We start from the raw sequence: 19,570 nt of genomic DNA on the forward strand, positions 1-19,570 counted from the left end.
CATATATCTGATAAAGAACATATCCAGATATGTCCATATATATTCTAGATATGTCGTTTATCAATTATGTAATTTGCAAATATTGTCTCCCAATTTTTGGGTTGTCTTTTTACTTACTTGATGGTATCATTGAAAACACAAATATTTTTAATTTTGATGAAGTTATTAATCTTCTTATTAATCTTCTTTTATTAATCTTCTTTTTAATCTCAGTGCTTTTGGTGTTGTATCTAAGAAAGCGTTACCTGACCTAGTCACAAAGGTTTATAACAGCTTTGTCTTCTAGTTCTAGCTCTTAAATTTAGGTCTATGATCTATTTCGAATTAGTTATTCTATATGGTGTGAGGCGGGTATCCAGGTTCATTCTTTTGCATGTGGATGTCTTAACACCATTTACTGAAAACATTATTCTTTACCTCATTATCAAAGATCAATTGACTATAAGTGTTAAGATTTATTTCGGGATTCTCAGTTCTATTTCATTGGTCTGTATGTCATGTCTATTTTATGCCAGAATGCACTGTCATGATTACTGTAGCTTTGTGTAAGTTTTGAAAGCAGGAAGTGTGAGTCCACCAACTTTGTTCTTCTTTTTAAGATTCTTTTGACTGTTCTGGGTACTTTGCATTTCCATATGAATTTAGAATCACCATGCTAATTTCCGCAAAAAAGCATCAGTTTGCAAAGTATTGCCATCTTAACAGTATTGAGTATTCTGATCCATGAACATGTAATGTCTTCTTTAATTTTTTTCAACACCATTTTGTAGTTTTTAGTGTACAAGTCTTGTACTTCTTTGGTTGTTTATTCCTAAATATTTTATTCTTTTGCTATTGTAAATGAAATTATTTTCTTAATTTTATTTTCAGATTGTTCATTACTAGTGTATAAAGATACAATTGATTTTTGTATATCGACCTTACGTTCTGCAGCCTTGCAGAACTCACTTATTAGCTCTAATAGATTTTTTTGTGATTTTTAAAAAGGGTTTTCTATACATAAGAGCATATAATTTGCAGATAGAGGTAGTTGTATTTCTTCCTTTCCAATCTGGATGTCTTTTACTTACTATTCTTCCCTAATTGCTCTGGCTAGAACCTCCAGTACAATGTAGAATAGAAGTGGTGAGAACAGACATTCTCGTCCCATTCCTTTTCTTAGGGAGTAAGCTTTCAGTCTTACTGTTTTGTATGATGTTTACTGTAGGTTTTTCATAGATGCCCCTTATCAGGTTGAGGGAGTTCCCCTTTATTCTTAGTTTGCTCAGTGCTTGTATCATGAAAGGGTGTTGGGTTTTGTCAGATGTTTTTTCTTCATCTATTGAAATGATCGTGTAGTTCTTGTCCCCCTCCCCCACCACTTATGCAAAGTAACCACAAAAAAAGTTTTAAGACAGTTTCAAAATCTTCCTCAATTTCACCACCTAAACACAAGGATGTTTACTTCTGCACATTGAAGTTCTATTGTATTTTTAACTTTAATAAGTAATGCCATAAACTTAGTTTTACCCCTTTTTTAAAATTATTATTCCCATATTGTGAGAAACCAAGGAAATCAAGGCACTGGAGAGTGAGAGTTCTATTTATGTCCCTAGAGAGTAAGTAACATATCTGGATCCAAACTTATTATCAGACTCCAGACCATTTTCCTTTCACTATATTTTAGAAAGGTGAGTTTTAGAAATTGCTAAACAATTTATAAAAATCTATAAGCATTTCTATTCACCTCCTGAAAATAATGGATTTGCCATGTTTTTGTGAAATGCCTCATGATGTTCAAAGATACTAAACACCAGATTTTAGAGCAGGGAAAGATGAAGAGAACCCTTTATTTAGTCATTGCCTCTTTTCAAGTTACATTGCTTAGTTGAGGATTTGAATAGGTAATTGGGAAAATAAATGGAACCCAAAGAATAACTTTACATAAAAATTTGACTTTTATATTCAACAAAAACATTAAAATGTTTCTTTCCAGTTTGGGATACATTACTTCTTTGTATACTAATCATATTTTCAACAGGCAGTTATCAGTACTGCACAGTGATTAAAAGCTTGGGCTTTGGAATAAAACATCTGGATTTGAATTTAGAACTGCTCCACGGTAGCTATAAAGCTTTGTACAAATTAATCTTTTTAAATTTCAGTGTCCTTATCTATAAATTAGGGTGAATAGAAGTAAATACCTTTTAGGAGTGTGTGTGTGAATGTGTGTGTGTGTGTGTGTGTGTGTGTGTGTGTACCCACACATGCAGGTGTGCATGTGTGAATGTGATCGTGTGTAAAATTTAAGTCAATTAATACATTGAAGCACTTAGCACAATTCTTGACACATACTGAGAGCCATAAATGTAAGCTATTGTTGCTATTCATAAGGGCCATTCTTGTAATATGATTTGTATGATCGTTTTATTTTCTTTAGCTGCATCTAGATTTAAAGAACTAGAGGCTGGAGCTAGATTGCACCAATTAGTTTTGGATCTTGGGCGAGTTACTTAACTTCTCTGTGCCTGGATTTTTCATCTGTAAAATGAGGTGATAATAGTGCCTACTCATATGGTTATTATGAGAATTTAATGAGTTAATATTCTTAAAGCAATTAGAATCTCACCTGGTGCTTTCTAATTCCTTCTGGTAACATCATTAAAAAATGAAATTTATGCCTTCCAAATGGTTGTTATCAGAAGGTAGAAAGCTTCCCACATAGCAGAAGATCGGGTTCACTTATTATGGGATACATTCAAATCATTACTGATCAGAGAGAGGGCTGAGAGATTCACAGGTGTGTTTCAGACTTTAAAAAGGAAGATGCATAGAAAAGAAAGGAAGACTGTTGGTAAAGGTATGTGCATCTCAGATCTGTAAAGATGACTGTAAATACTAATACCTCTTTTAAATAAATAATAGGAGTAGTTAGTGTTCTCTAAATTGTCTGGTGGTAACAGTTTCAAAAAATAGATATAATTTTGAAAAACTTCCATGTTAGATATGGCTAATATATATTACCTATATTTGGTATAAATAAATTCCTAAAGAATAACTTTTTCTTTTTAAGGAGATTTGTCTGAGCATTAATTGATTACTGGGAGTTATGTCATATTTTATGAACAGGGATTAAGCTTTTGAATTTTCAGGTTTTTTTGAGGGTAGGTAGAATATGTATAACTTGGATTAAAACTCTGATGTTTTCAGGTGTAGCTAGCAGTTTTATATCTTTCTCAAATGCTGACACCATGTTAAATCATAGGCTTAGAGGCCAGAATTATTGCTTTTTTTTTTTTCCTTGTAAAAGGTATACTACTAACATGTATGTGGTATTTTTTTTTTTTACTTTGTTTTCTACTTGATGATAGCTTGTAAAAGGATAAAAGAAGATCCTGTAAGTTGTGCTAAGCTTAAAAAAGAAAGATTTATTATTAGGGGAAAGGAGTATCATTGTTTGGTTTATGTCTTGAACAAAATCAAAATTAAACATGTATATATTGAATATATTTAGTAATCACTGAGAAACAAATGAGCAAGTGCTAAAGCATTTACTATTTTAATAGTGATATTTTGTTCCTATTAAAGAATTGACAGTTTTAACAGAATGTTGATTTCAGTCCATTATTCAGTTTTGACCATTTATCTACTTAAGCAGATAAAATGACATTTAAAAATAAATATAACTAATGTTTTTTAAAAAAGAATAATATTTTGGTAAGGTAAGACTTTTCATGGAATTATCAAAATGTAACTTTCTAGGTTTGAATAAGGGAAGGTACAGGTGTCGAATCCTGGTTTTGTGATTCAACTTGGCACAAGTGTGGTCTTTCACCAATAACAAATGTGATGGCAAAAACATTGGTGAAACTGGAGTTGCCGAGCAAACCTTGAGCTTTTTTCCAGTGTGTAGAATACTTTTCATGTTTGTCAGAAATGTGTAGAAAAGTAGCTTTACTCCCAGCTTTCCAATTTGTACCTCTTATTCTTTATTCAAAAGGTTTCAACTGAGGAAGACTGGTCTTACAAAAGCAGGTTTTCACTTCATCGACAACATCATGAAAATGGTAACAATGAAATGCTTCTTCAGGCTGAACTTCATTTCAAACTACCGCAAAGCACAGATCCATTACGTGCATTCAAAGATACCATTTACCTTACTCAGGTAAGGCATTTTCATTCTGGAGTTAACAGTCTTGTGCAGTTAACATAAAAGATCATGTAGATTTTGTAAACTTTATGTGGTGAAAACAATTTGGTTTTTATTTTACTGATTAAGGAATTTATCTTCTTCAAAATAGATGTATGATAACATATAAGACTTGAAACAGTTAATTTTTAGTGTTTGTCTCTCTTACAAGAACAGCTCATAAAGTGCTACAACAAATTGTGCATTAAAATATTCCCTCGCTCAAAATTATTATAATGGTCCAGTAATTAAAACAGTAACATTTCCTAAGGATAAAATGGAACAATGGAATACAATAGAGTACAGAAACAGATTCATGTGTGGTATAGTTACCTGACTTATGGCCATGATGCCACTGTAATCCTGTGGGAATGGATAGTCTTATCACTGAGCAGTGCTGTATCAAGTGGGAATCTTTATGGGGTAATAAATGAACTATGACTCTAACTCCAGATACAGAAATTAACTTTATCAATGACTAAAGATTCAGTCATGAAAGGTAGTGCTATAAATCTTCTAGGAGAATACTTATAGGAGAATATCTTCATTACCTTGGCATAGGCAAACATTTCTTAAACAGGACATAAAAAAACTCTATGAAAGAAAATAATGGTAAATTGGACTTCATTAACATCATAGACTTTTGTATATCAATGGCACCATTTAGACAGAGAAAAGGCAAGCCACGGATTGGGGAATAATATTTGTAGTACATATATCTGAAAAAAGATTTATACAAAATAAAAATTTCTATAAAGCAATAAGAAAAAGGCAGATATAACCTATTAAAAAATGGATGAAAACCTTGAATAGTCACTTCACCAAAGATGTCCAAGTGGCCAGTTAAGTATATGAAAGTAAGCTCAATTTCATTCTTAATCAAGAAAATTCCACTTAAAGTCATGCCTGGATACTTCTACACACAATGTAATTTTAGCACAATGGCTAAAATTAAAAAGATTGACATTACCAACTGTTGGTGAAGAGGTCATGTCAATCTTTTAGACATTGTTAGTAGGAGTGGAAATTTCCAAAGTGTTTAACCACTTTGGAAATTTTTACAGTTGTTTCTACCCAAGTAAAACATTTGCTTCCTCTTCGAATCAGCATTTCTGCTCCTAGCTATGTACTCAAGAAAAATGAGTGCATATATCTGTCAACAGACATCTAAAATAATGTTCATAGCAGCTTTATTAATAATAGCCCCCATCGCTTCTTGACCTTTTGGCTAAGATCAAGTATAATAATAGCCCCCAGCTGGAAACAACCTAAATGTTCTTTAATAGAAAACTTTATAAACAAATTGTGGTATATTTATACAGTGAATACTTCACAGCAATAAAAAAGAATGAACTACTGATATCAGCATCAACTTGGATGGAACTCACAGATATTATGTTGAGCAAAAGAAACACTGAAATTCCAATACAGACAAAATCAATCAAGATGTAGCAAATTTGTGGTAACAACTCTTGTGGAGGGGGATAGTGAATTATGATTAGGAAGGGGTACAGAGACACTTTTTGGAGTACTAAAAAGTTTTTATACCTTGATCTGTGTGCTGGTTACATGGGTATATAAATATGTTCAAAGTCACTGAGTTGTACACTTAAGATCTGTGAATGTTACATGATCACCTTCCCAGACTATTTTGAAAACATCTCTGTTGAGATATAATTTACATACCATACAATTCACTCATTTTAAGTGTAGAGTTAAGTGATTTTTACTATATTTATCAAGTCTTGCAACTATCACCGTTATCCAATTTTAGAACATTTTTGAAACCCCAGAAAGATTCCTCGTGCCCATTTGCACTTACTCTCCTTTCTCACCTTTGGCCCCGGGCAAACATTAATCTGCTTTCTGTCTTTATAGATTTTACTTCACTCAATATTTCATATAGTTGTAATCATATAATATGTGATCTTTTGCATTTGGCTTCTTTCACTGAGCATAATGTTTTCGAAGTTCTTCCACGTTATAGCATTTATCTATATCTTATTCCTCTTACTAAATACTATTCTTTATATGATTATACCATTTTTTATTTATCTATTCATCAGCTGATGGACATTTGGATTATTACTAATTTTTGACTTATGAATAATACTGCTTTGAATACTCGCATACAAAGCTTTGTGCATGTATTTTCATTTCTCTTAGGTAGGAATATATGAGTAAAATTACTGATAGTTTGTGAGAACTAACTTTTTAAGAAACTAGGGAACTAAATTTTAGGTAATATTTTCATCTTAATTTTCCATTTTACTTTTTTTATTTGCCTATTTTATTTCATGAACCTGTGAACTATGTAAAACTATATTAAAGTCACTGCTAAATTATCTGATGTTTTTGCCATACTTGTTTCAAGTTCTGAGAGAGACGGTAAGAGCCTAATCACGGAGCTGATCTGAGATAGATTACAAGTTTTTGTTAAACATGATCACATCGAAATTTTTGCATCTTAACACCTAAAAATATACCAATTTTTATCCAAACTCATGCTCACTCTCATCAGTTTTCTCCTATATAAAACACAAAAACCCAGATGGAAGCTGAAACACAAAACTGTAAGCCAAAGAATAGTATTTTTTAGAAGGTGCTAAATTGGTTAAGAGAATTTCAGTGTTTCAACCATAATCTTATAGTTAGGGAAGTTTTGCCAGCATAATATGTAATTTATGAACTTACCTCATAGAACCCAAGTTTAAAGATAATGTTGATATCTCTCCCTTTTAAAGTGCTACAGTTCATCCTTATAGCTTTTCATCACCAATATTATATAAAACTGTATCCATTTGGGTTGTGAAACTGGATGATCCTTATTTGTATGTGGTGTGTGTGTGCATTTGCGTGAAACTTTTCAGCTGTTGTTTTTCAGGCTGGCTTTCCTCCTCCCAGCTGTTCATTTTATGACTGTTACTTTATTCTATTTCCTCAAAACCACATTCGGAGAACTGACATATAATTGTTCTTTCTGAACTTATTAGCATTAGAGGTACCTAGTGAAGAAGTGTGGGTGGACAGGTAGAATTATTTGTTTCTGATTTTCGTTGGTGATGTTTTTTGTCTGATAATTTAGTGCTAGTGTCCTATTAGGTGTTGGCTCACAATTGGACTTGTCCTTGTTGGTTCTACCTTGGGATTTTCTGATATACCAGAAGGGATCTGAGATGAAGGAAATCAGAATTAGGATTTTTTTGGTTTAAGGGTTGGCTTTTCTTGACTGAATTACAAATAGGAAATGTTAGGGTAAAAAGTTTTTTTTCCTCCCTTGCTACTTTGATTATAGAACAGTCATCTTTAATCTGTATAAAACCTTTCTTTGGTCCATTTTCTCTGTTCTCATTCCCACCCACTGTTCTTTTTCTCATAGTCTATCAAACTATTTTGAAGAACAGGGTACTTGCCTGTGTGCCACTTTTCAGGTTATCCTATTAAGTGTTTTTTTTTTTTTTTTCCCCAGCTTTCAGAAAAATCTTGGCTGAGAAAGCTGTACATTAAATTTCTTCACATTTAGATCCGTCCCTACCTTCTCTTTATCTTATAACTGCAAAAGTATCCCTGTAGGCTCTTAGCCTTTAATTCTTCTAATATTCCAAAATAATCTTGCCTTGCCTTTTATTCTCTTACTTTATCCTATTGTATTGTATTCCACATAGCCTACATTCCCAGGCACACCCTCTTCATAGCCTACATTTCCAGGCACACCCTCTTAAGCCATGTCACACATACCTCACTGTTTAGTTGAGGACTGTCTACACTGAAATATATAAACTAACTGTTAAGTGACTTACTCTGCCAGCATGGCCTCTTACTAGTCACTTAGAGGGGAAACTGGGCTAGTGACAATCTTTACTAACCCCTTAGCTTATAGCCCTTTCTAGTGCTATCGTTTATTCTTCACATACTGATTGAGCATGTAGTGAGGGTTAGATGCTTAGGGATATCCTTGAGAAATTCATATTCTTTAGGGGTTCATTTTATTTTCTCATATTGAAAGTAACTCGATCACAAGAATTGAGAAAAAAGGCAGGCTGTGCCTCAGGCACATGTAAAAGTTAGAAGTGTAAAACTCTTAGGAGAAAGCATGAGTGGAAATCTCTCTGAGTGTTTGATGACACCTGCTACCCTGGAACATCGTTTGTTTGGTAGGCAGCACTGAGATGTGCTAGACGATCCAGGCCATGCTGAGCTGTTCAGGTGGGGATAAGGTGGATGAAGGAGGGGATATTTATGTGCATTATGTAATTTAACAGTCAGGCAGACAGTCAGCATTCTTTGGTTGTCTACTAAATGCCTGGCCCTGGACCATGAGGTGCTTTCTGTACCTTCTCATATAATTCTAACAACATTTGCAGACATCTGTGTTATTATTTCCATTTTATATGTGAAGAAACAGAGGCTCAGAAAAGCTAATAATTTTGCCCAAGTTGCCAGGGCAATGAATGGAGCGGGCTTCTGCTTTTTGAACTATAATATTGTATCCCTTTACAGTTTCTTTTCCGTTCATGATTTTGGTAAGGGGAATTTTGTAGCTACTGAAGTGTTTGGTAAATTATAACGTAAATTTTCAGCAGTTAAGTAAAGCAGACATCAGAAATTCAGCATTTAAAAAAAGACTTTATTGGAACAATAGAGAAAATCAACGAAATCAATAGTTAGTTCTCTGAGAAGATCAGCAAAATTGAAAAACCTGTAGCTAGCTTCGCCAAGAAAACAGAGAAAAGACACAAATTACTAAATCAGGAATGAAAAAGGGAATGTTACTATTGACTTTGTAGAAATAAACAGGGTGATAAGAGAATACTACAAACCATTGTATGACAATAAGTCATATAACCTAGTGAAATGCACACATTCCTAGAAAAGCTCAAGAAGAAATAGAAGATCTGAGTAAAACTATTACAACTAAAGAGATTGAATTAATAATCAAAAAACTTCCCTCTATAAACACGGCTTCACTAGTGAAATCTAAAAAACATTTGAAGAAGAATAAACACCAATCTTTCACAAACTCTTCCAAAATAGAGAAGAGGGGAAACTAGTTCCTAATTCTTCTTTTTAAGCCATTATTATCCTGATACCAAAACCAAAGACATATCAAGGAAAGCAAACTAGATCAATATCCCTTATGACTATAGATAGAAAAAAAATCTTCAACAAAATACTAGCAATCCAAATCCAGTAGCACGTAAAAAATTTTATTCACGATAATCAACTGGAATTTATCCCAGGAATGCAACATTGGTTCATCATATAAAAGTCCATCAATGTAATACACCATATTAATAGAATAAAGGAAAAATAGCCATTTAATCATCTCAATAGATGAAGAAAAAGCATTAGACAAAATCCAACACCCTTTCATGATAAAAAAAATTCAACGACCTAAATGTAGAAGGGAGATTCTTCTGTTAGAGAGCATCTTTGAAGAACCCATAGCTAATATCATATTTAATAGTGATTGACAGAGAATTTTTTCCCTAAGATTGAGAAAAAGACAAGGATGCATGCTCTTGCCAATTCTATTCAACATTGTACTGGAAATTCTAGCCAGGACAATTAGGCAAGACAACAAAATAAAAGACACCCTAATTGGAAATAAAGAAGGAAAACTATCTCTGTGTACAGATGACATGATCTTTTATATAGAAAACCATAAAAAAATCCACCTAAAAATCTATTAGAGCTAATAAATTAATTCAGCGACTTTGCAAGATATAACATCAATATGCAGATATCAATTGGATTTTAAGGAACGACAACTTGAAAATGAAATTGAACAATACGATTTACAATAGTATTAAAAAGAGTAAAATACTTTGAAAATTATTTAACTAAAGAGATGAACGACCTGCATACTGAAAACTACAAAACATTGTTGAAGGAAATTAAAGAAATAGAGAGAGCGACTTATTGTAGGAATTGGCTCACATAGTTGTGGAGGCCAGGAAGTTCTACAGTCTTCCATTTGTAAGACAGAAAACAAGGAAAGCTGGACGTGTAATTCAGTTTGAGTCTAAAGGCCTGAGAACTGAAGGGGCCACTGGTTTTAAGTACTGAAGGCCTGAGAACCGGGAGTTCCAATGTCTAAAGGCAGAAGAAGATGGATGTCCCAATTCAAAAAGAGAGAAAGAATTCACCCTTCTTCTGCCTTTTTTATTCAGACCCTCAGCCATTTGGATGATACCCACCCACATAGGTGAGGACGGATCTTTACTCAGTCCACCAAATCATCAGAAACATCCTCATAGACATACCTAAAGATAATGTTTTACCAGCTATTTGGGCATCTCTTGACCCAGCCAAGTTCACACATCATCGCAAGGATGTGGAGAAATGGGAACCCTCATGGGTTGCCGGTGGGAATGCAAAATTGTACAATTGCTGTGGACAAGTTTTTCAGTTTTCAGAGTTAAACATAGAGTCACCAGAGGACCCAGAAATTCTATTCTTAGATATATATCCAAGAAAATAGAAAACGTATGTTGACATGAAAACTTGTGCACAAATGTTCATAGCCGCATTTTTCATAATAGCCAAAATGTTAAAATAGTCCAAATGTTTATCACCTAATGAATGGATAAACAAAATGTGGTATATCCATACAATGAAATATTATCCAGAAATAAAAAGGAATGAATTACTGATACATGCTGCACCGTGGATGAACCTTGAAAATATGATAAGTGAAGAAAGCCAGTCACAAAAGGCCACATATTACATATTCCGCTTTTATGAAATATCCAGAGTAGGCAAATCCATAAAGACAGAAAGCAGATTAGTTGTTTTCAGAAGCAGAGGAAAGGGAAGAATAAGGAGTAACTATTAACCAGTGCAGTGTTTTTTTGGGGGGTGATGAAAATATTCTGGAATTAGGTAGTATACAACCTATATCTATACTAAAAACCAATGAATTGTAAAACTCTAAAAGGGTGAATTACATGGTGTGAATTATACCTTAGTTTGAAAAATGGCTTTATTGGAAGATTCTTATTGTCAGGATAACTTTAAGTAAATAAAGAATATAAATCACGTCTTTCAGGAGAACTTAGACACATGACTACTCCTAGTTCCAAGAATAGAGCCCAGCTACGACTCTGTCACTGTGCAGGAAGGGGATGATAGGTTTTTGTAGACAGCTAGCAACCTCCATCACAGGGGCAAAGCTGGAATTAGAACCTTAGGTCTTGGCGTTCTGGTCCAATTTCTTTTTACCATACCATCTGTTTCTCTAAGGAGACTGATTTCATAAGTGTAATCAGGCAAGCTGCTGAAAATAGGCATATTTTTGAAACTGAAATAAGATTTGTCTGCTAACAATGGGACTGAGTAACCTTGGAAGTGACTAAGCATTTATCCTTCTAATATGTAAAGATTGCCCTCTTTAGGAAAGTGGGCATGAGAGTATAAATATAGGTACAATTTTTAAAGGTTGAAAGAGGCGATTGTAGAGATATTCCAGAGGACTAGGATTGTACAACATTCTTTTGAGAAGGATAGTGGGCAATGGCCTTCTGCATTTTTATGAACAAATGTGTCATTCATTAGCCCTGACGGGGGCACCCACTGGTTTGGGTAAACGCAAATCCATGCTGTTGGATTGGCACCATCTGTCTATGGCATGTACTGCATCATGCAGAACCGGGAGCACTCAGGAATCTCAGTTACCCGCCGTCACACTAAGTTCAGTGTGATAGGCTGCTAGTTAGAGCTTGCCTTGTGCTCTTTTCCTTTCATTGCTAGCAAGGGTAAGGAGTTCTACTTGATTTTAAAAAAATTTAAGATTAAAAAATTTAAAGGATTATTAATATTTACCTATTAAGCCAGAAAAGGTAAATTACAGTGAGGAACTTGTTGGAATAGATATACTGAAATAAACATATCTTGCAGGTAGTTCTGAAAATTGGAATAGTTTGGGGACTAAAAACTCAAATGTTTATAGGGAACAGGCAGGTGATTTAAATAGATGAGAGTATGATTATTGGGAGTCGTGGCAAAATGGAATGTGGAGGCCCTGACTTAAGACATTAAACAATGACAACATAAACAAAAAAACAAACAACACCCGCTGTGTGGCCCAGTTGAAACCTGCGTGGAGCTGAGTTCAGCATGGAGGCCACCAGTTCATGGCAAACTCTTGACTGGTTTATAATATAGTCATATGCAACAAAAACTTTGAAATTTATCATATATTATCACCAAAAGAAGCAATGCAAGAAGCGAAGAAATTAATTAGAACAAACTGTTCTTAACTCTTGTATTAAAAAAAAAACCGAAACCGTTGAAATGCCTAATAATTGGAGAAAGATTAATCAAAAGTGATATAACTATATAACCACTCAAAGCACAGAGATATATAGAAAGTGCCAGCTCATGGAAATGTACATATGTGAAAATTAAGTAAGAGTAGAACACAAAATTACAAATATATATGTTGTAATATATGTTAACGAAGGCTGGAAAAGAATTTAAGGTGATGTAAATAGACACTCATCAGATTTTTTTTTTTTCCTGAAAAGAAGCTTAAATTAACCATGAAGGAAAAGAAAATGCAGGTCACCTCTACCAAGAACATCAGTAATGTATCGAGTTGTCCTCTGGATTGAATCTAAAGAAGCACGAATGTGACTATTTCCTACTCAGTTATATGTTAGTATTTTGTTCCTACCTCAGAATTCTGGTTTTTACTTTTTCCCTATTCACCCTACTTTATAAATCTGGATCCAAGGAGAGCATTTCCAGTTCCTAACTTCTTGAGTTTGGGATACCCCTCTTCCCGTACACTCGTGAGTGGATGCTGAGCCAAGTTCCTGGGGGTAATGTTGAAGTGTTGCAGGTTCTTTGGCTCCTTGGCTATATGAGGAGAGGGCCAGACTTTGAGAATACTTCAGGTCCTGGGAGTTCCAGAATGCGGGCCGGCACCCGGAGTGGGGTGTCTGTGGTGATTGCCATTTGGTGCCTGAACTTGGCCTGTGCTGGGCCAGCAGCATCTCCTGGGCTGTCTAGGGTGACTGGAATCCCTCTCTACCTGTTGTTAAGCATTGGTGTGACGAGGACCTCCTCAGGCCTCCTCTTGTGATCCCTTTTCACACAGCCCAGAAAGCAATGGCTGATTTTTCAGGAATCTCAGGACAAGAACAGAGATTTCTGGTTGTTCTGGCCTCAGGTATGTGTGCTGCAGCGGCAAGGACTGTGGCTGGCTTGAGTTTTGTGCCCAAAGGCCAATTTAAGCTTGGTTAGTGGGAGTATTTATTTGAAGCTCAGGGTGATTTAAATGAGTTCAGATTATCAACTCTTTTAAACAAAGGTAAAGATTACTTTCTGTGTTGATGTGGGCTAAGATCTTCTAGTGGGCATATATTCATTTCTTGACTGCTTCATCTTCACTGAACTTTCTAGAAGTTGCTCCACAACACTGATTTTGCACAATAACTCAACAAACCTATGAATGCTTACTCAAAGGACTTAATTTCTCTGTGCCTAACAATCCAGGCCTAGAAGTAGATAAATATCTTTCTTCTTCGGTTTTAGTTCAAGCAGGACTGTTATTTTTATAAGGGATTTGGCCACAGATGCTGAGTCTAATTGCAGATTAGCCTGACTGACAATCAGAATTCTTAGGTCTCTTTTTCTGTTTCATTCCCTCTGACTCAGTGTTAGATGAAAATATTCAGACTGCATCCACGGTCATTTCGAATTGACACCAGTGCTGCTCTGTTGGTGAGATTCTTACTTTCTTTAGAGCATATTTGCCTGTAGTCATTGCTGTAGTCCCAGTGGTTTGGTTCCTGAATGAGAAGGGAATTTCTTTATCTGCTCAGAGCTAACATTATCTCTTGCTTGGAAGATTGTAAGAGCTGTCTAAATGGTCTCCTTATATCTACTGTGGCCGTTCTGCCTTTAGTAGTCAGAGTTGTCTTATGGAAATACAAATCTGGTCACTTCATCCTTTAGCATGAAAGCTTCCTGTGATTCCAGTTGCCTTTAGGCTGTGCACCAAAACCTTCCCAGGTCTGCCCCTTCCATCTTGCCGGCCTCTCTCCCATCATTCCCAGCTCTCTGTGCTCCCCCACCTTGGCCTTGTAGTTCTTCACCTGTGCATTCTCCTCTCACCACATGTTGTCCTCTCTGGCTGCAAGGTCCTGCTCTCTCTGCTCTTCTTTGAGGACAATCTTCACCCGTCAGCTAAGCCCATTGTCTCTACTGTCCAAGCTCCTAACATTGTACACCTCTCCTTCTTAGCACTTTTCCTGTTTAAAGTTAACATTCATTTGTGTGAATCTTTGATTAGGCCTATCTTGTACACAAGCCAATAAGTTCCATGAGGATGGGCTGTATCTGTCTTTGCCGGCAGAGGAGCTTACCATCGCCACCATGTAACACATACTGTAGGTGCTTATTAATATTTATTGAATGACCATGATTTCTCCTTGTGTTACCCTTCTGGAATTTTATGGCTCTGCTTCATTTAAGTCATAATTTCATCTATGACTTCCTCACTAGCCTGCCTACCTCTATCTTCAGATCCTACCTTTATCAGAACTTTTCCAGCTTTATAGGTAAGCATCTGAGCTTAGTCTTCTAGTGGCCATACATGCATTTTTTTTTTTTTTCTTTTTCTGGGAAAATCCAGACCCTGCTCCAAGGCCGTCTTTTTCTCTGAGGAATCCTTGCAGCTCTGACCATTTCTCCAGGTTCTCCTTGGTGACCTCTCCTAATGATCTCTCATCCATGAGCCTCTCCTAACTACGACTCCAAGCTAAGGACATGTGACACACAGCTTCAGTAACAACAGCAATAAAAGAGACTGATTTTTCAGTGACGATGACAATAATTAAGGGCCTTGTATTACGTTCTTTAGTGCCTTTTAAACAAGAACTAAATTCACTTTTCTCATTGCCGCAATTTGCTATCTATTCTGCTATAATGAAGAAATTGCAGTCATAAGAAATTTTACATTATTAACAGTTATGATATAAAAACAATTGCTTGACTAGAAAAAAGAAGTTAGGGATTAGACAATATCAGACTCATAATAAAGTTATTTTTCCCATAGAATTTTTTTCTAATAAAACTTAATGAAAAGGTTCATCACTGCAAAAAACTTAGCGTTTGACTACATATAGCATTTGATCCAGAACAAGTCATTTCCTGTCATTGCCTACGCTGTCATCAGCAAAGAACCTTTTACACCGTCCTGTTTTCTTGATCGCCCATTGTTATAATAAATCAAACAGCAAGCCTCTAAAGCAAACCAGCTCTTATAGACAACAGCTTCTCTCAAGCTAAGAGGCTAGTTCCAGATCCAGTATAATAATGGAATATATAATGCTAATCAAATTCCCAATTTATCCAACTTGCTTGAAAAAATACCCCTCAAGTCCTGTCATTTTCTCAGATCCGGACAGCTTACATCAAACAATAACACCTGTGTTTTAATGTTTCTCCACGAATCAGGTGATGCAGGCCCAGTGTGTCAAAACAGAAACTGAATTCTACCGCCGCAGTCGCAGCGAGATAGTGAACAGACAAGGGCACACCATGGGGGCACTGTATTGGCAGTTGAATGACATCTGGCAGGCTCCTTCCTGGGCCTCTCTAGGTAAGTGTTTCAGCATTCTTTGTGTGTTAGAGAGAAAGTAATACCTGTGGGGAGAGGCACTGAGAAAGAACAGAGGTAGAGAGGAGGTTCGCCAGTAGCTTGTCTAGAAACCACCTCCGCTCCCGCAACCCACCATCAGCCCTTCCAGGGGCCTTAGAGGCAGCCTCGTTAGAGTTCTGTGCTGTGCAGAGTCACAGAGCAGGCCAAGGCATTTATGCACAGGGACCTCAGCCACGTGTCTTATGATTATTGTTTCGATTTGAATTTATTTAAGAGGAATTTCCAGGGCAACAGGAGCATTAAGATTCCTTTCTGTTTAGGAGAATTCAGCCACATGGAAGGTTGGCCCTTCTAAGTGTTAAAATGTCACTTTCCCTGACTCCCTTTTACATCCATGAAGTCCTGTTTATTTTGCTCTATTTATCTCTTGGGGGAAAGCTAGTAGAGTCAGAAATCCAAGTAGGAAGATTCTAAGTTGAACCAGTTCAACTAGCAACAGGCGAGGTGACTGGCATGGCACTTACAGTTTCAATTATTCTATTTTGATACATTTAAAAAATTAAGGAGTAATAATAAATCTTCAACCTTTACCAGAGATGGTTTCAAGCAAAGTTCAGTTAATAATATACAGAAAAATTTTGGGTCAAAAATGAAGCAAGCTTGTAAAAGTAAAAAGGTCATGTTTCTGGCTGAGGCTCTTAAACTGGATGCAAATCCAAAGGCTGTTCACTGCAGCCTTTGACTAGTGCCAGGTCCCCTCTTGAAGGAAGCTAGTATTTGATCAAGTTTCTCTGGCCAAACTCTTTATCAACACTAACTAGATAGAAGGGTATTGGATGAGAATCAGGGGTAGACTGTGGGGAAGTAGCCTTCTGGAACACTAAACACCGGACAAAGAGATATTGTTCAAAGACACGTGGATGCTAACCCTGGTCTCTGCCTGAGGACGAGGTTGTGGACTTCTGAGGCTAACTTTGGTTCAAGAAATGGGAGAGCCCAAATTTTAAAACTTCTCTGAAATGACTGCAGATTATTTGAACGAGTTCTTCAGAGAGGGTGGGTAAATCCAAGTATAGGAGTCTGATGGCAGAGCAAAACTTGGTCTGTCTTCTAAACTCTTGTGGGGCCTCTGTGGACAGGGTCACCATCTCCTTATATCTGTTAGGCAAATTAGGTCCCAGGGAGAAGCTGTGACAAGTTATGCTATGTCTTGTCCTGCTTTGGACAGTCTCTTAGCCTCTGTTTAATTCTCTTAATTGGCTCAATAAATCTAGTATTATAGTATGTGCAGGTAGGGGAGGTATATGTCACCTCTTACCATCTGAAATGGTGATACTTTAAAGGGATCGGTAGCTATTTGGACTCTTTGGATTCTTATATATTTCTTAAAAAAAAAAAACTAGTCTTGTTTGGAGTTATAATTTTGCAAATACAGAAATCTACTGGGCAGTTTACTTGGCTCATAAACTTAAACAATTACAGAGCTAATGGCAAAGCCAGATTTTGCATAGTATTTTAGTTGGTTATGCAGAGTATTATGCTGCTATCCATGCTTTGTCACTGATAAGTAACTAGGGTGTTTACAAGTGAGATATTCTGCTTCATTACTGTTGTCTTGAGTGTAGTCTATGTGTGGCCTTGACCAATGGAGCTACACATTTGAAATCTTTTTCCTGTAATGGATAGCACACATGAGAGTATGTAAGTTACTTCAGTTATGAGCCACCTTCTATTTATGGAAAACTTTCCAAACATAAGTTCTAGTTCATTCTATAAATCTAATAGGAAAGGCCTCTCTACCCTTCCCCCATTGTTGTTGTTTTTAAGGGGAACTACTAAGAGTTGAGATTGAAATGCTGAAAGCTGAAATTTTGCAAAACCTTAAAAATTAGTTCTATCTCAACTTTACATTCTGAATTCTGTAGTTTCTCTCTCTCAGAAGTTGTTTGGTGATACAGTGCTTTGTGGGGTAGGATCTTCTGTTTGAATTAGAGGCATGTGGAAATATTTTTAGTTTGTGGGTTTAGCATACTAGACAATGCCCATGCAACAGGGCACAGAATTCGACAGATTTTCTACAGCTTCTAGTTGTATTTGAGGAACTGTCATTAATTGTCATCAGTGTGGATATTCTCCTCCAGTCTGAACTTGCCAGCCATATTAGTGATCACGGTCATTTTGTTCCGCTCAGAGGACTTGTGCCTAGAGGAAAGGGAGACTTTGAGCTCTAATCACTCTTACAAATGAATATTTGTAACAGGCATTCACTGCCAGTGCTACTGATTTCCTTCTTCATGTATACACAACAAAAAGGAGTGTTGGGACATTGAGCTTCTGGAAGCAGAATAGCATGTGAGAAAGTGCTAGCTGGGAGTCAGGTCTGGGTTCCAAATACTACCTGTGGCATGATTGACTTAACTGCTTGAGCCTCTGCTTCCTCCCTTGAAAAGCGGGATGTTAATGCCTGTCTCCATCAGATGTGAGGATGACATGAGGTAATGTCCAAAATGTTCAGAGCCCTCAATGAACATGGGTTCCCACCCATGTTTTGTCTCCTCCCCCTCCACTCAGCTTCTAGAATCATGACAAGTCACACAGGGGGCCATGTGGATGATGACTGACTGGTGACCCTGCCCATCTCCTAACTTTCTTGACTATTTTTAGAGTATGGAGGAAAGTGGAAAATGCTGCATTACTTCGCTCGGCATTTCTTCGCTCCGCTGTTGCCTGTGGGTTTTGAGAATCAAGGTGTGTTTTTCGTCTATGGGGTATCAGACTTTCACTTGGACTGTACCGTGATACTCACTGTAAGTCGCTTGGCTTTTTTTTCCTCTTTTATGATGAGAGAATTTTAGATTATTAGTTATTTGGTTCTATTTCTTTTGGGAAAAAGAAAAGAGAAACTAATTTGTATCAAAATGTTTTTAGTGCCTGTAGCAGAAAATGGGCTGTCCTTGAAGTCAGAATACTTCAGGGTAAAACTTTACTGTTTAGTCTGTAATCTTAAGCCTGATGTCTTGGTGATTCAGCTTCCTCATCTGTAAAATGATACCAGCCAATCTTCTTAAAGGATTTTGTGGGTAGTGAATAAAAGAATTAGATGGAAGTGAATTATAAACCTTCAAAAATAAAAAGTGCCACTTAAATGAAAGTTGATTTATAATCATAAAAAGCTGGAAACAGCCTAAAATTTATAAAAAGAAATTTTAAAAAATGGCATGTTAAAGTATAAATCAGTAAAATTATTCAGAATGCATATGTAGAAAAATAAACTTGTATTTAAAACAGTGCTAGGTAAAAAGAGAGAATAAAAACTCAAAGTAGTCTTGGTTAGCTACAATTTGGAGGACGTTGAGAATAGGTCATGTTTATGGAATAATTACAATGCCCCGGGAACTGTGCCTCTCATAGATTATTTTATGTGGTTCTCACAACAGCCTGTGAAGTTAGTACTTTTATTATTCTCATGTTACATAGGAAGAAATGGCGACTTTGAGAAGTTGAGTAACTTGCTTAGGTACATAACTAGTACTTGATGGGGCTGAGGTTAAACTCAGGTTTTATAGTCTCTTAGCCACTCCTGCTATTGTGACTTTCATTGATTATTACTACTATTATTCTCTAAAAATAAAAATAGTAACCAAGATTTTTTTTTTTTTGTTCTGTCTCGTTTCTCTGTAGGTGAGAGTCCACTCATGGAGTTCCCTAAAGCCTTTGTGTTCTCATGTAACCAAACATTTTGTGATAAAAGCAGGGGAGGCTGTTCGCCTCTATCAGGAGCCAGTGTCTCA

The 19,570-nt window shown here is 36.1% G+C and overlaps 1 protein-coding gene across 4 annotated transcripts in view; it reads left to right on the forward strand.

Moving 5' to 3' along the window:
* The window catches only part of MANBA (mannosidase beta), an 89,164-nt gene that overhangs the window by 64,451 nt on the left and 5,143 nt on the right, over positions 1-19,570 (forward strand). For 3 of the 4 annotated variants that reach the window (XM_023531389.1, XM_023531390.1, XM_023531391.1), the window contains 4 exons: positions 3,980-4,144; positions 15,635-15,779; positions 18,444-18,586; positions 19,461-19,556. In XM_023531389.1, coding sequence (XP_023387157.1) covers positions 3,980-4,144; positions 15,635-15,779; positions 18,444-18,586; positions 19,461-19,556 — 549 coding nt within the window. The remainder of the gene's footprint in view (positions 1-3,979; positions 4,145-15,634; positions 15,780-18,443; positions 18,587-19,460; positions 19,557-19,570) is intronic. The other variant, XM_011361511.2, reaches the window with a different exon arrangement.

This window comes from Pteropus vampyrus, unplaced genomic scaffold, assembly GCF_000151845.1.
Source record: "Pteropus vampyrus isolate Shadow unplaced genomic scaffold, Pvam_2.0 Scaffold67, whole genome shotgun sequence".
In the NCBI taxonomy this organism is placed as follows: Eukaryota; Metazoa; Chordata; class Mammalia; order Chiroptera; family Pteropodidae; genus Pteropus; species Pteropus vampyrus.